Here is a 16,443-nt window from a genome sequence, read left to right on the forward strand (position 1 = left end):
GAAACTGCTATGTTTATAAAAAAAAGGGTTAATCCTAGATGGCATTAAGCTGAAGTGGTCTGGGTGCCTAGAGTGGTCCTTTAAATAATCAAATCTTAATATACATATATACTCACTTCCATTAATTACCTACTGTTAAGTAAAACGGCCATCTAAAAAAATAATAATACTTAAATAAACCTGATAATTGCTAATACAGATGTAAATTGTCTACTTTCGTAATATCTGTGATGAAGGGCTGGGCAGCAGTCACCTGGGGCATAGATAAGTATCAAGGAAATTTTAAAATATGTTGACTTTTAACAGTGAAATAACACAAGGGGACTGTGAGCATCAAAACAACTGCAGCCCACTGGTAGAGGTATTAGGTGATAAGCAGCTCATCTCCCAGCAGCAACAAATAAGCAGCATGATACGTGACAAGGGTTCCATGACCATAGCAGAAAGTCATGGCAAGGAGTGTTCTACAAAGAATTGCAATTACAATTATATAGAGTGCCAAGATATTCTGCAGTGCTGTACAATAGATTAACAACAAAAAACAATTAATTCTGACAAAACACATGTGACATATGGGAAAAGTAGGTGTAGGAAAGAGTACACTGCCTAAACAAGCTTACAATCTAAATTACAATTAACAAATAATGCATTATATCCTTCCTTGAGCTTAGCATGAGCAATTGTTTTTAAAACAAATAGTAAATTGTAAAGATTCAAAAAGGGGGTGGGGCCTGACCGCCTGACCGCCATGCTAACCAGTCGCATGGCACCGAGGCTCCTGCTACATCCAACCTAAACAGCAATAATCATAAGGACACCAAGGGAACGGAGTTCCCCCTCAAGTGCATGGGTGAAGGTTGGCATCACCGTAGACTCCGAGATCGGGAGTTTTGGGGCCCCTGGGGTACAAAGCTTCGGAGCCTGCGGCTTAATCGGACTAGGAGCGGGGTGGACGGCCGCTGCCCTGCCGACAAGTCTGTCGGCCACACTGCAGCCCTGTGACACACCTCATAGGCCCCACAGACCAGCCACTCATCCCCTACGAGGCCCGCTCGACAACAGGGCGCATGCTGCACCCCACCACCAACATGGCGACTCCATGACCCACAACAGGCTGCACACGCCAAAAGCAGCACACCCAGAGGCAACTAACCTCGCCTTCTGGGATTCAGGAGCTCCCTCAACATCCGGCTGCATCATCCAGCCACTGCACCTAATGGCTGGGCCTGGTCGCCACATTAGCCATCCGGGGCCTTGAGCCCTTAGAGGACACCCCTCAAACCGCAGCCCACCGCCTGGAAGGAACACACTAACCGGGAATCCCGTTGCCGGCCCTTTAAGGTACCGGAGCCGAGGGTGCAGGCGGTCAGCTCATTCGGAGCCCGGGGCCAGCGGTGTGATATGCACTAGGCTCTCCCTCTCGTCGAGACACAAAGCTCCTATTACATCCAGGTCGGAGGCACAAGCAACGGAGATTCAACAAACTAGCAGGCCTGAAAGCATGCCGACACTAGCAACCCGCTGACGCTGAACCCGTGGGACAGCAGGACCTCCATAAAGTAAACCCCGGTGGACATTAAGCTTGTTGTACTATATGCATAGCCACACATGTGACCAGCAATACTCAGGAAGTTAAGAGATGTCTCTCACGACTTATATGTCGGTCTAAGTAAAATCAACCTTTGATGTTTATTTTTAGCTATGCATGTGACTGTTCCTAGCATATAAAGTTCCACGTGTAGTGCCCAATAGACGGGTCCCTCAACTACCTAACCTTCCTACACAGCAATCCATATAGGATGTCAGCCTTCCATGTGAGTATAGCCTGTCTAATCCAGACGCAGTCTTAAATTATTTCCTAATAGCTGAGTACATACGCCTGCACCTAGCCTGTGTCATGATTTTAAGCCATATGGACCGACCCGGGAAGGGTACTACCACGTTTAACTACCATGTTTTATCTACTGTTCATAATACAAAAATGTGCATGTCTTAATCAATGTCTGTAATTAACAGATGCACTGCAAAAAAATGTAAAAATATATATATATTCAAAAAGTAGAAGTTATTAGAACCTTTTTTTTTGTTCTCTGTGTAATATTTTTTGAATAGTATTTCCTTCACTTGACCTTTTGTTAGAATTCCACCCACCGGTACTGTGAGGGTGGCAAAGCATTACCGGATAATACAACAGCTGTGGATCATTGCGTTGGTTTTTAAAAAATATATATCTCATGTTAGTTAAAACAAAGAAAATATTGTAGACGTTACAGTAATGTAAAATATACTTTAAAAAATGAAGTATCATTTTTAATTATTCTAAAATTCTATATATTTTTGAGAGGTGTAACTTTAATGAAAAAAAGTGAATCAAATATAATTAAACAAATATTATATATGGATTATATTACAAGCAGTATATCTGGTTTGTTTGAGGGGCTGAGTAAATTGAGACCACGTAACACCAATGTGGTGCTAATGACTATAGTGACACCTAGTGGTGTAACTGTCCATTACGTTTAAAAGAAAAAAACGGCATGTTGGCAAGAAAGATGGGAGAACTTTGCAAATGCACATCTCAGACAAGACATTAGATTTGTTTTAACCACAGATTGTCCCAACATGACAAACTGTATCCTCTGTACCTGGTTACAAGGGGCAGTGTATGAACTGTTTTTTTTTTACCTCTAGAGTTTGCTGAGACCAAGAATTGTGAAACCAAAGGAAATGGACACACATTTATAATATATCATATAGATAATGCAATAAAAATAATGCAAAACATTTATATAAAAATTATTAAAACACACACTTATCCCTCATCCGGATGGGACCCTCAATTAGGAGTGCCTCATTCAGTTCTATGGGGTCCATACAGAATCTCCAGTTCTAGACTAGAGGGAGTTAAGGCCAAGTTGTGCGCATGGTCAATGAACACCCAGGACAAATACAGTTTAACTTGGCAACAAATAACACAATTTTACTGCCCTTACTCAATGTGCCCAAATCACAATATATACAAAGATATGATATTAATTAGAGATACTAATTTATAATTCTATTCTAACGTGCCATGAGATGTGGGGGTCCAATTAATCATTAGGAACTCGATGGTGAATTTAATAAGTTGTCAGTGTTTAAGGCCAGTTAAATTTATTTTTCGTGCATCAGAAATCACTGTTTAGACCAGTGATTGTGTTTATTCTGACAAAGTCATTGGATCTGGGAGCTTGCGCAAGATGCTAAGAATGAATTAAGGAAGTTGTGATAATCATTCTCATCTACCAATTATTCCCAACGAATGTACTTGGAAAGTACGGTGGAAAGTATTTAATGCAGGAAATCACGGAGCTGGGGATATTTCAAACACACTAGAGTTCATCACTCCTGATGAAAAGAAATAATCTCTGTAGACGAAGACGAATGCCACAAATGTTCCCTTAATCAGTATGATGTTATTTCACGTTTCAAAGAGTGCCAAACCAAACATGGAGCGAAGGAAACAGGCAAAAAGTATTTGAGGGAAAGAAATGCAAACTATTTGGATTCTGACGTAAAATGGGTCCATGAACAGCTTACGAGGGTGGATTTGAGGACAACCTGGGGTGGAATGGTACATGGGACAAACCAAGAATTTACTATGAAAATAAAATAGAAAGTATTGAACGTCACAGATAAAATATAGTATATTTCTTCATGTGGACGTTTTTAATTGAAAATGTCACAAACTTTGGTGACCCTCGAGTCATGCACTTAATTGAAAATGGTCAGTTTATCAATTTATTTTACTTTTAAAGGAGAGGAATAAGAATGGGGTTTCCTATAGTTGCTCTTTGTAAAAAGCTTTTTTTTTTTTTATGTTTTGTGTTCCCTTATTCTCCTTATTATGACTGCTTTCGCATAGGTTTTTGGTGGGTGTCGACTATTATTTTTTGGGGGGAGGGAACAAAATCTCTCTTCCTCGTAATATTAGACTTTGCCCTCCAAACGGAATCAGGTGGTCTCTTATTTCTATGCCAGCTTTAGATTCTCCCACTTTCATAATCCCCATTATCTCTAAGGAACTGGTAGCTCTTTTTACTTACTAGCTCCTTCTCATGGTAATGGTTCACGGTCCATTTCTGACACTCAAGTCCCCTCTGAAGGTGCTTTCGGCTATAGACAGGGGTTGACATGGGAACTCTGACCAGTCTGCATCTATGTGTATCCAACACATGAATTTCAAGAACTGACTGTTCAATTGCCGCCTAATATTACCCACCCCTTGACAGGTGCCATTGTAACAATATTATCAATGTTATTCATTTCACTTGTCAGTGGTTTTAATGTTGTGGCTGATCAGTATACTTACTATTTGATGTCTTTGTTTAAAATCTTCTCTTCTTCAGCCCCAAAATGGCCAAAATAGATTCAATACCTTTTTATATGGAATATTTTTTTTATACCTGCTCTAGACCCTGCTCACTAAGCTACCAGTGGGGGCATGCATGCTAAGCAGTGACTGCTCGCTGCAATGGCCGAATGGCAACCAAATGGCATTTGGTCGAAGAGCCATTTGATCATTTGTTCAATGATGCATTCGCATCCAGATTCTGACTAAAGGAATGAAAAACTAAATTTTCTGTTATTTTTGATTCTTCCAAATGCAAATGCAAATGTCTAATACACATCCATTACAATTGCTATAGATGCCTACTAAAACTAACGCTCAGGGTGGAGTTCACTGTTTATCACCTTTGGAGTTTGGTCACCTCTGGACGGGAGGTACAGTCACAACCCTTTACATGTGCATACCCAATCACTCTTTGCATGAGACACTGTATGTTTTGCGTAATTATATACGTTCTGATTGATGTAACTGCATGAATTACTATGTCTATGTATATATATATATATATATATATATATATATAGACAAGGTATGAATTGGGCACTCACCCTTAAATGGCTGTAACAGATTCTTGCCTTTGGTGCTACCGGCGTCCAGGGTATATAATCAAAGAAAAAAATCGGAGCACTCCAAAAGGACTTCTTTATCAGTGTTTACTGTGACAAACGGTTACATCAAATCATCAAATCGACGTTTCGACCCCTTAGGGTCTTTTTCAAGATCAAATAATGTGTGAAATAGCAAAGTTTAAATACAAAAATATTAATGAACAACTCACCAATCTCGTGTGTGCGGCTACTCGAACCCGGAAGTGTTCCACCCCCTCACGTGACTCATCGGACGTACGTGCGTGCGCGCGTCATAGTTGCTAAGAGATGGAGTATACACTCCGTGAGTGAAAGGTGGGGGTACCGGAAAACCCGTGCATAGAGACATATAGTTCAAAGGAATTACGAGATCCCGAAAAGAGATCATAAAGTGTTGATTAAAAACAAATGAATATGAAAACATATTCAAGCGGAGGATTTCTGGTATGTTGAAAGATGTCATATCGGGCCAGATGCCAAAAAAAGAAAATGATCTAACTGTGACAAAGTGATAATGGTGTGTACGTGAAAACGTGAACAAACAAAAAAACAAAGAATATATATATAAACATGTACGGCAAAGGCCTCAAGGACATACCACTAAAGCTGATCGTGATTAATGAAATAAATGTAAACATTAGAATATCAAGAAAATTTAAGGAAGTATACATTGTGCGATATTATCTACTAGGGCCAAAGATTATAGGTAACGCTGATCACAAGGTTAAATATCAATATCTGGAAAAAGGTTTAGCTATTGGAATCCACTCATAAAAACATGGTGAATGAGATGTATTCATTTAGTCCCTTTGGAGTGACAGTGTCTAAGCGGTGTATCCAGTAAGTTTCACGTTGTAGTAATAGTTTCGATCTGTCTCCTCCTCTGGGACTGGGTGGTACATGGTCAATGGCCATAAATTTGAGGGTAGGAAGTCTATGATTCAGTTGGAGAAAATGTTGTTTTTAATCAACACTTTATGATCTCTTTTCGGGATCTCGTAATTCCTTTGAACTATATGTCTCTATGCACGGGTTTTCCGGTACCCCCACCTTTCACTCACGGAGTTTACACTCCATTGCTTAGCAACCACGCAGTAATTCTCACGGAGTGTATACTCCATCTCTTAGCAACTATGACGCGCGCACGCACGTACGTCCGATGAGTCACGTGAGGGGGTGGAACACTTCCGGGTTCGAGTAGCCGCACACACGAGATTGGTGAGTTGTTCATTAATATTTTTGTATTTAAACTTTGCTATTTCACACATTATTTGATCTTGAAAAAGACCCTAAGGGGTTGAAACGTCGATTTGATGATTTGATGTAACCGTTTGTCACAGTAAACACTGATAAAGAAGTCCTTTTGGAGTGCTCCGATTTTTTTCTTTGATTATATATATATATATATATATACGCGTGGGGACAAAAAAAGGATAAAAGACACACAAGAGTTAAGGAAGAGTAAGAGATGCACAGGATGAATCACAGATTAAGACACACAATGTAGAATTGGTGAATTAATAGAAACACAGAAGCAATAGGAAAGGTGGAAGGAAGGGGTGCAGAGACACACAGGAATGTGTATACCATGGGTGCATTGCAAATAACTAAGGTACACCATTGTTGTGAGCTTTTTTAAGTTATAGAAGAACTGTAGCCATGATTAATCTACAGAAACAATAGTTCCATCTGAAACCTTGAAGATGTATTCTTCGTCATGGGATTTGGATCTTGATAAAGCTAAATTGCTCTTCTAATGCACGTTACAAAGTCAAACTGGTGCCTGAAAATGTCTCCGCTATTTGATGCCCCTGATCCACTTTTTGATAAATGCTTTACAATGCAAGAGACACCTACAGACAACCCCTTTTACCATTTTTTCTCATTTTGTATATTTATTTATACCTATTTCTTTCCTTTTTTTTATCTCATTGGCCATGAAATAATTGATCCTGTCACCATCTATTATACCCATTTTCCACACTTACACACTCGATCAATTGAAAAATATCAAAACTTTTATTAGATAAAAAAATTGACAGATGTTAAACGCCCACTCGGGCAGAGTCCATCGTTGACTTTGTCTTCATTCTTCAACGTAGTCGGCCTCCCAGTCGAAACCTTGAAATAGATCTTGCTCTTCCGCTGTCAGTGGCTCTTCTGAAGGTGTTAGAATGGGGGCCTGTGATGTATATTTTGTTTCAAAGTTACTGACGTCATATGGTCGGTCAATGTCTGGCACAAATGGAGGTCTGATATCTTTGCACAGCAATGCAATCCAGTCTATGTCCTGTTAAAAAAAAAAAGAAAAAAGGTTTGAAGGAAGAGAATGAGAAAGATAAGCAATGAGTGTCACTATATAAATCAGTAAACTAAGAATACATGTATCTATAGGATTATGGTTTTCAATATAACATGTAGTCTTGTTCGGTCATGGTTTAAATAGTTGGATTAAGTAGACAGAACTCAACAAGTCACAGGGAACAGTGCCCCACTATCTTTAAACTTCAAAAACCACCACTGATTCCAACTTCATGTTTTGAAAATTGTCATCAAATAGCCACTTAACCGTAAAATTGGAAAAATATTTGTAACGGAACACCTGGCACCCCGACTGGGTACCTTCATTGAAGGATGCTCCTAGCGTTTCCTGAGGACTCCAAGCACTGCAGCAGACACCATAACCACCGTAGACTCCTCCAGAGAGCAAGGCAGGAACAAGCTCTTACAAGAGCTTAGTAATGACATAGCAAGGGAGTATGAATAGCATAGCAATCCCTTGTAGCAGATTCCCCAATAAGAGACGGCACTCCAAATTGAGGGTAAAGTAGAACTGCCTGTACTGGCACATACAGCCTCTTTTATTCACATTTTACACACATAGTACTGCCCACAGGGTTTTGCAGAACAACCAATCAATACGTACAATACACTCAGACACTCCCACACAAAATCCTCCCCTCTGCCTGTGATATAATTACTGAACACAATGGTCTAACTTAATTATCACAGGCAGGAAAATACACAGTTTTACACAATATTCATAACTCCAAAAATATGCATCATATTCACAGAATCAGCATACTTTAAATATAAACATAACCAAAAACCAGACAATTCCACCCAGTATTTCAAAAGTTAGCTGGAAGTCCTTTGTGATCGACCGCAAGCACATTTTCATGCCCAAAATAGTCCCATGGATTTGGGCTGTGCGATCGGTCTAATTTACACTGAGAAAACGAGCGTTCGAATCAGCCGCAGTGTCGAAGCGGCGGAGAATGTACGGGCCAGCGGTGTTCGTGCAATTGGGTATCCGAAAACAATTCCATAGATTTGGCTGCACACACCGCTGACCGCGTTCGAATGAGTTAAAATGCCTGCCGCCACATGTTCGTTTGTCGAATGGCGGCCACTTCGACTACTTCGGCACTTCGGCTGTACCCGAAGTGCCAATTAAAGTTGCAACACTGCTTTAAAGTGATTAAAGGGCCATAAACAGCATTATAAAAATCCATTATGCCCAAATACTGTGTTTAAAGTGCCCAATCTCCCAGGAGCCATAAGGTAGGAGGCTGGCAATCAGGCTCCTCCAAATCCCAGGGGCAAAGGGCAGTGGGTTACATAAACAGCTAGTGACAAAAGGCAGTTTGTCACAATATTATTCCCTAAAGACTTGTGAATCCAGCACTATATTGGGAATTCTATTCGCATTCAGATGTATATTCTTTAAATCTGGCTTACCACTTGTACTAGTCAGGGAACTTTTCTTATCTTATATACAGCAAACTTTTAAAGGGGAACTGTCACATTTAAAGTGTTTATCGGGGTTCAGGGTCTTTCATACATGTAGATGGTGACTAGATGATTGAAGCTGGATATAATTTCCCTCTAATTCCCTGAATGCGTGCAAATACAAGAATTCATGGAACATTGTGTATTTATTTTGAAAAGCTCAGCTAAAACATAATACTGGTTAAGCTGTTAAAATATGTATAACTCTCGAAAGTGACAGTTCCACTTTATACTAAATCAGACAAGAAATGGACATTAACTCTACACATCAATAGTAAAGGAATTAATAGAACGCGGACATACTTCGAAGAAAGGATGTAACTTCAAATCCATGGCATCATCCTTGCTGGAACCGAGACGGGCTCTGGGATTTTTATTTAAAAGCTGTAAAAAAATTATAAAATAAAACATCAGAATTCCAGGCATTATTGTTGCAGATACTCTGTATAGGTTAATGCAGAGCTCAATAAATGGTAGGCACCATGTAACCATGGCCTCTTGTTCTGGTGCCTAGACATAGTTCTTCTCCCCTGATTGCTGGCATGATTCCTGCTTCCGCAAAATGAAAGGTGTATATACTATGCCGGAATGTGCATAACTAATGAGAACATATATATTCTTAAAATATGAAATAAAACTAAAAAAAACTAGAAAAGAAAATCTAATTCCCTTCGTCCAAAACCCATCCAAAGTCTTGACTCTTTTCCTGTGCCTTCTATGTTATTTCCCAATATCTGTCAAGATTCAAACGAGGTCTTGGCTTGTATTTATCCAAGACATTGAGATATGACGTGATACATTATTACAGTATGAAAAGCCATAAGAGTTATACAGCTCAGAAGCAGAGCTCCATGCAGGAACTCTAGTCCTGGGGCCTCCAGGAACTAGAACGTCATCAGCGGCTTGTCTCCTACCTTACATAACAACTGCAGCAATGATCTTCCACTCATTAGTAGTGACTAGAAATCTGACCTCACCTTACTCAATGTATCAGAATTAGAAAGCACTGAACATGCGTTGGCAACTTACACCTCTTATTATTGAGACTGCTTCCACAGATAGGAACTCCGGATAGTAGGATTTAGTGTAGACTATGTGACCCATCAACTCTCTTTCATTATCACCTGGGAAGGGAAACTAATAGAAAAATACATTTAGAAAAAGTGCATTTTAGTTTGTGAAGCACTGAGCGCAAGGTCGTAAGATGCAAAAGTGGTATACCCGAGGATAGCCAAGGAAGGGGAAGCATGACACTCCTACGCTCTCCTGGGATTGAATCAACCAAAATATTTGGCTACAATGTTTCAAAAGGTTAAGGTAAGAAATAGGGGAGAGCTGGGTGGTCCTTGCCATTTGGTAGCATGAGGGTTGGGTGAGGCTGACCTGTTTCCCCGCCCTCCCTGGTTTTTACATAGTAGTGATAGGGAGTAGGATATTGGGTTTTTTTTGTTTTGTTTTCTCTGTGTTGTTACAGCGGGGGTGCCCTCTCCATCTCAGCAGATATATGAGAACATTCATGGTTTGCATAGAAGCTGAAGGAGGAATGCAGACTGCAGTGGGTTAAAGTAAATGTTTATCTGTCTACCTGTACTCAGCCGGCAGCTGACAGTATTTTTTGGATGGGTGCTGACATGTTGTTCAGCTAAGTAAAGCCCATGCCCTATCTACCAAAAACATTGTCAGTGTCTTTATTTAGAAGCAAGGTATTTAGAGAGCACAGATACATATTCATGGGTTGTTATCAGAAGTAAGTAGTTGTCAACATTTTATGAATAATTGTGTGTCAGCAGTTGGATCGCTCGCAATATGTGTCCATTTCTGACAGCGACTCCCTCCCTCTCCCAGTCACGTGTGGTGTTCCCCAAGGTTCCATTCTCGGCCCCCTACGATTCACATTATTTATAAATGATCTGCCTAATGTCTGCAAATCCTCTAATGTACACATGTACGCAGAAGACACGGTAATCTATGCGAGCAAATCCGATCTACCGCAGCTTGAAGCTGTGCTCCAAGACCAGTTTACAGAGGTAGAAAAGTGGATCGCAAAAAACAAACTCTTCCTAAACACTGACAAAACTGTCACAATGATCTTTGGAACAGTACCTAAATTACACAAATTACACAATTCCCACCTAGCCATCAAAACAAATTCAAATAGCACACTGACCGCAGTCCACTCTTTCAATTGATTATGGGGATGCAGTATATGCATCTGCACCGCAATCCCACCTTAATAAACTCAATACATTGTATAACTGCTGATTTGTGCTACAATGTAATTACAGGACCCACCATTGTGACATGCTAAAAGAACTAAACTGGCTGTCGCTGGAATCCAGAAGCACCCTTCATCTTTCCAGCCTTGTGTTTAAGAGCTTTTCTGGGAAACTTCCACCGTACCTGAACAAAATGCTCTCCTCTGCTGTTCCCACCTCCTATAACCTCCGATCCAGTACCAACACTTTATTTAGTCTACCTCAATACAAAAAGAAAGCAGCCCGATCCTCCTTCTCCTACAGAGCACCACAATTGTGCAACGACTTCAACATGTGATAATTAAGTTAGACCACTTTAAAATCTTCCCCAAGCCTAAAGTCCTTTAAGAGATCCCTCTCCACATATCTCAAAACAGAGTGCACCTGTCACAGTTGATTATATATTTCCTACCTGTTCTATGTTAAATTTTGTATTTATTGTGTATCAATATTGTTTTTGTATTTTATTGTACACTAACTGTAACAATGCAATGTTTTGTGGACCCAGGACATACTTGAAAACGAGAGAAATCTCAATGTATCTTTCCTGGTAAAATGTTTTATAAATAAATAAATGAGCTTTTGTGTAAATGACGTATTTATTATTGCGCTAGACACACTCACACTGCAATAAAAGTCATGAAAGTAACAACCTATGAATAAGAACCATAAAACAATGTACATGTAAAAAGGAATACGATCACAATATGGTACAGAGTGTAATCAAAGTTCTACAATAAGCTGTAGTGGTTACGGTGCTCACGTTGTCCATTAATTCTGACCATTCTACATCGGCTGCCCGTATAATATCACACTGGGGATTTTGATTTCCAAAACAGGAATCCAACACATTTGTAAAAGTAAGCAATTCTTACCGCTGAAGTCAGCATCATGTAAGTAACAACGCCAAGACTCCACCAGTCGATAGATCTTGTGTATGATCTTCCCATAACCATTTCAGGTGCCATATAATCCAGGGTGCCACAAAATGTTCTGGTTCGATTTCTGTATCCCATCCCTCAGAAAAAGACAAAAGATAAATATACGTAAGTAAATACATAGACAGATTCCTCCTTTCAGGAAATTGCATTTATTTTGCTGATATACAGTATATGTTCTGTTTATTCATTTTATTTATATTGTTTAGGTGATATTAGGATATGGCTACAAGCAGTTGGTGCATTGCAGCTACATCTTCTCTCTGTAACTTTGTCCAAAGATTTGCTAATCTCTATTGTGTTCCAGCATCTAATCTGGTTGTTGTTCCAGAATCGCCTGGACTTCCAACTGGATTTGAATTTGTACAATGGCCTCTTTTTCTAATTCTATAAATATATGCATGTTTGTGTTTCATATATACTTTTAAATCAGTATGCAGTATGCAGTTGTTATTTGTCTGTGAATAAAGTTTAATTCTGTAGCTTTGTGAGAAATGACTTTTACTAATTATAAAATAATATTTACCTTCTTTGCTAAGACCGAAGTCCGTGATTTTGGCGTATCCGTCCTTGTCTATAACAACATTTTCCATTTTGAGATCTCTACATTAAAACGCAGAAAAATAGTTTTTATTAATTTGTACGTATCACTAGAGGGAACCTGGAGTTTTATTATTTAGACTTTTTTAAAGGTTAGATGTAAGGACTAAACTAACACATGACATAATTATTTAATATTACAATAATAATATAACTAACATATAATAATAATAATATGCACTAACCTGTGAACAATATTGGATTTGTGCAAGAATTCTAGGCCCAGCACACAGCACGCAGCATAGAACCTGTGGAAAGGTGAATACGTCATTTTTATTCTAGGGAAGGAAAATTAGTTTTTGCAGCAATTAATGGCTTGATTCCACCCATCCTGCGTCACTCTATGCCAAGACATGTTTCCTGCATTGTCTTGTATCCCAGGTCTTAACAGTCATCTTCTATCGTAATCTGTATAGACTTCATGGATTTGTAATTTACCTTAATTCATGTGTAAAGAGTGTTTCCTCTTTTTTTCATTTTACAAAAAGTGAAGATTTCAATCAAATCATAGAGCTTGGTTGCTTCTTCTAAGTGTTGCTTCTAAGTGTGTGTGTGGTTGGAGATATTCTGGAGAGTTTTACAGAAGCTTCAACTGTCTAAGAGTTGTGCTAAGAGTTTTCTTTTTTACTGTTACAGGTAAGATTCATCTGTAGGAAAAGGTTACTGACTGCACAAGGTTTGATTTCCTGTTGGTAATTATAAGGCATTTGATTTGATTAGGTAGCTACTTGCTATTGATTGCTGTGTAAATTAGCTATTGTTTGCTAATAAGCAGAGGCCTGCCCAGGTGTTAAACATTCCTAGTGGGAGGTGATTTTAGGAGTATATAAGGGCTGTTGTCATTAGCTTGGCTAATAGAGCTTGGTTGCTTCTTCTAAGTGTTGCTTCTAAGTGTGTGTGTGGTTGGAGATATTCTGGAGAGTGTTGCTTCTAAGTGTGTGTGTGGTTGGAGATATTCTGGAGATTATCTGGAGGTAATCTGAGGTATTCAGGAGGATAAATTAAAAAAAAAGGTAAAATTTGTTTGATTTAAATTATTCGCCTCATTGGAATGGCAGACTTAGTTGAGTGTAATAGTTGCTTTGCATTTGTTTCACATTCCACTTTTTGGAGGTTTGGTTGTTGTCTAATCTGTAGACAGTTCTCTATCTTGCGGCAGGAGATTGTATTTTTGAAGTCTGAGATTTGTAAATTATCTGGTAAACAAATTCAGGCTGGAACTGCTGCAAAGCCATTGCCACAGAGACATACTAGGAATGGCAGATGGATTACTGTAGGATCTGGTAGACTTGGAGTTGTGGATAAAAGGCATATTGCACAGTCTGTTGTTCTACATAATTCATTTTCTGCACTTTCAGAGTGTAGTGGTGTCCTGGAGATAGGCACTGAGGCTAGTGGTGTTGTGCAGAGAGGCACTGAGGCTAGTGGTGTTGTGCAGAGAGGCACTGAGGCTAGTGGTGTTGTGCAGAGAGGCACTGAGGCTAGTGGTGTTGTGCAGAGAGGCACTGAGGCAAGTGGTGTTGTGCAGAGAGGCACTGAGGCTAGTGGTGTTGTGCAGAGAGGCACTGAGGCTAGTGGTGTTGTGCAGAGAGGCACTGAGGCTAGTGGTGTTGTGCAGAGAGGCACTGAGGCTAGTGGTGTTGTGCAGAGAGGCTTGAAGACTATGGTGAGGCCTAATAGAAAGCAGTTGTTGTTGGGGGATTCCATCATAAGAGGTGTGGAGATGGACAATGGTGGTCTTGTGAGGTGTCTTCCCGGAGCTACTGCTCACAGAGACAGGAGACGTATCTGTAATATTGTTAAGCAAGCAAAGCAGGAAGGGGAATTGGATGTACTTGTCCATTTAGGGACAAATGACTTGGCTTGCAATGAGGTTTCAGAGGTAATGGAAGTTTTTAGTGTTTTTTCCAATGATATACGGCAGGTTGCTTCCACACTGTCATTCTCTGAAGTTCTGCCTGTGCATAACACTCAGAACGACAGGCGGATGCGTATTAGGGACTTTAACTTGTGGCTTGGTGAATGGTGTCGGGAGCAAGGATTTGGCTTTATTGCTCATGGTAGCTCTGTTTGGAATGGAAATAAACTGTACAAAAAAGATGGTTTGCAACTTTCTCAAAAGGGAACAAATGTTCTCAGTGAGCAGTTCAGAGGTTTTGCTAGGATGTTTTTAAACTAGGAGGGGGGGGGCAAAAGGGTGATAAAACATCAATCCAATTGTCCCCCAAAACAAGGACAGAAGGTGCCTGTAGCAAGTGTGTTAAAAAATGATAAGCTTAGAGTCATGTCTACAAATGCTCGCAGTTTAGGGAATAAGATCCATGAACTTGTGGCAATAATGGCAACTGATAGTGTAGATTTAGTCGATGTTACTGAGACATGGTATAATGAGAAAAATGACTGGGACATAGCAATACCAGGGTACTCTTTACATAGAAAAGACAGGGAAGGCAAGAAAGGGGGAGGGGTGGCCCTGTATGTAAAGGATAGCATAAAATCTAGCCTAATAAAGGTTAGTGAGGCGAACATAGAGTCCGTTTGGGTTACGTTAGAATTTGGTAATCACACAGTAACTCGTGTAGGTGTGATTTATAGGCCCCCAGGACAAATTGAAGAGTTAGATAATCTACTAGTTGAAGAAATAGCTAAAATGACAATGAAGGGGGAAGTTATCATCATGGGTGACTTTAATCTTCCTGATGTGAATTGGAAAACAAAAATAGCTACTTGTGCCAGGAGCACACATATTCTAAACTCCCTACTGGGATTGTCTCTAAAACAAGTCGTTGAGGAGCCAACTCGTAAAGAGGCCATACTAGATTTAGTGTTAACAAATGGAGATTTGGTATCAGATATTACTGTAGGTGAAAGTTTAGGATCCAGTGATCATCAGTCAGTGTGGTTTAATATAAGAACAGTGACTGAGTCACACCACACAAAAACAAAAGTTTTAGACTTTAGAAAAACAGACTTTTCTAAAATTAGAATATGTGTAAAGGAGTCATTATCAGACTGGAGCAATTTATATGGAGTCCAAAAGAAATGGGATTATTTAAAAGTTGCACTACTGAAGGCAACAGAAAATTGCATTAGGCTTGTCAGTAAAAGCAAAAAATTCAAGAAACCACTGTGGTACTCCGCAGATGTGGCCAAAATAGTAAAAAACAAAAAGTTAGCATTTAGTAATTATAAAAAAACCCAGAGTGAGGAAGACAGAATGACCTACAAGATTAGGCAGAAAGAGGCTAAGCAAGTTATAAGAGCTTCCAAATCCCACACAGAAGAGAAAATAGCACAGTCAGTAAAAAAGGGGGACAAAACTTTTTTTAGATACATAAATGAGAAAAGAAAAGTAAAACAAGGATTAGTTAGATTAAAAACAAAAGAAGGAAGGTATGTAGATGAGGATAAAGGTCTAGCTGACTGCCTCAATGAATATTTTTGTTCGGTATTTACAGATGAAAATGAAGGAAAGGGACCTCAGTTAAGAAAAAGGATAAATGAGTCATTTATTACACGTGAGTTTACAGAGGAAGAGGTTCTATTTCAACTGTCAAAAGTAAAGACAAATAAGTCAATGGGACCTGATGGAATACACCCAAAGCTATTAAAAGAGCTTAGTGGTGTACTAGCAAAACCATTAACAGATTTATTTAACCAATCATTGATAACAGGAGTAGTCCCAGAAGATTGGAAGTTAGCGAATGTTGTGCCCATTCACAAGAAAGGTAATAGGGAGGAGTCGGGCAACTATAGGCCAGTAAGCCTTACTTCAGTAGTGGGGAAAGTGATGGAAACCATGTTAAAGGATAGGATTGTTGAACATCTAAAAACACATGGATTTCAAGACCAGAGACAACATGGGTTTACTTCAGGGAGAT

The 16,443-nt window shown here is 39.5% G+C and overlaps 1 protein-coding gene across 1 annotated transcript in view; it reads right to left on the minus strand.

Moving 5' to 3' along the window:
- Window positions 1–7,063: 7,063 nt before the first annotated feature.
- LOC134585707 (serine/threonine-protein kinase N2-like) overlaps window positions 7,064–16,443 on the minus strand; it is a 68,087-nt gene continuing 58,707 nt past the window's right edge. Inside the window, exons 14-19 of the mRNA XM_063441166.1 lie at window positions 12,748–12,810; window positions 12,489–12,565; window positions 11,900–12,042; window positions 9,799–9,906; window positions 9,073–9,153; window positions 7,064–7,267 (exon numbers count right to left, since the gene is read on the minus strand). Of these exons, the coding sequence (XP_063297236.1) occupies window positions 7,064–7,267; window positions 9,073–9,153; window positions 9,799–9,906; window positions 11,900–12,042; window positions 12,489–12,565; window positions 12,748–12,810 (676 nt within the window). The remainder of the gene's footprint in view (window positions 7,268–9,072; window positions 9,154–9,798; window positions 9,907–11,899; window positions 12,043–12,488; window positions 12,566–12,747; window positions 12,811–16,443) is intronic.

This window comes from Pelobates fuscus, chromosome 1 (assembly GCF_036172605.1).
Source record: "Pelobates fuscus isolate aPelFus1 chromosome 1, aPelFus1.pri, whole genome shotgun sequence".
Lineage (NCBI taxonomy): Eukaryota > Metazoa > Chordata > Amphibia > Anura > Pelobatidae > Pelobates > Pelobates fuscus.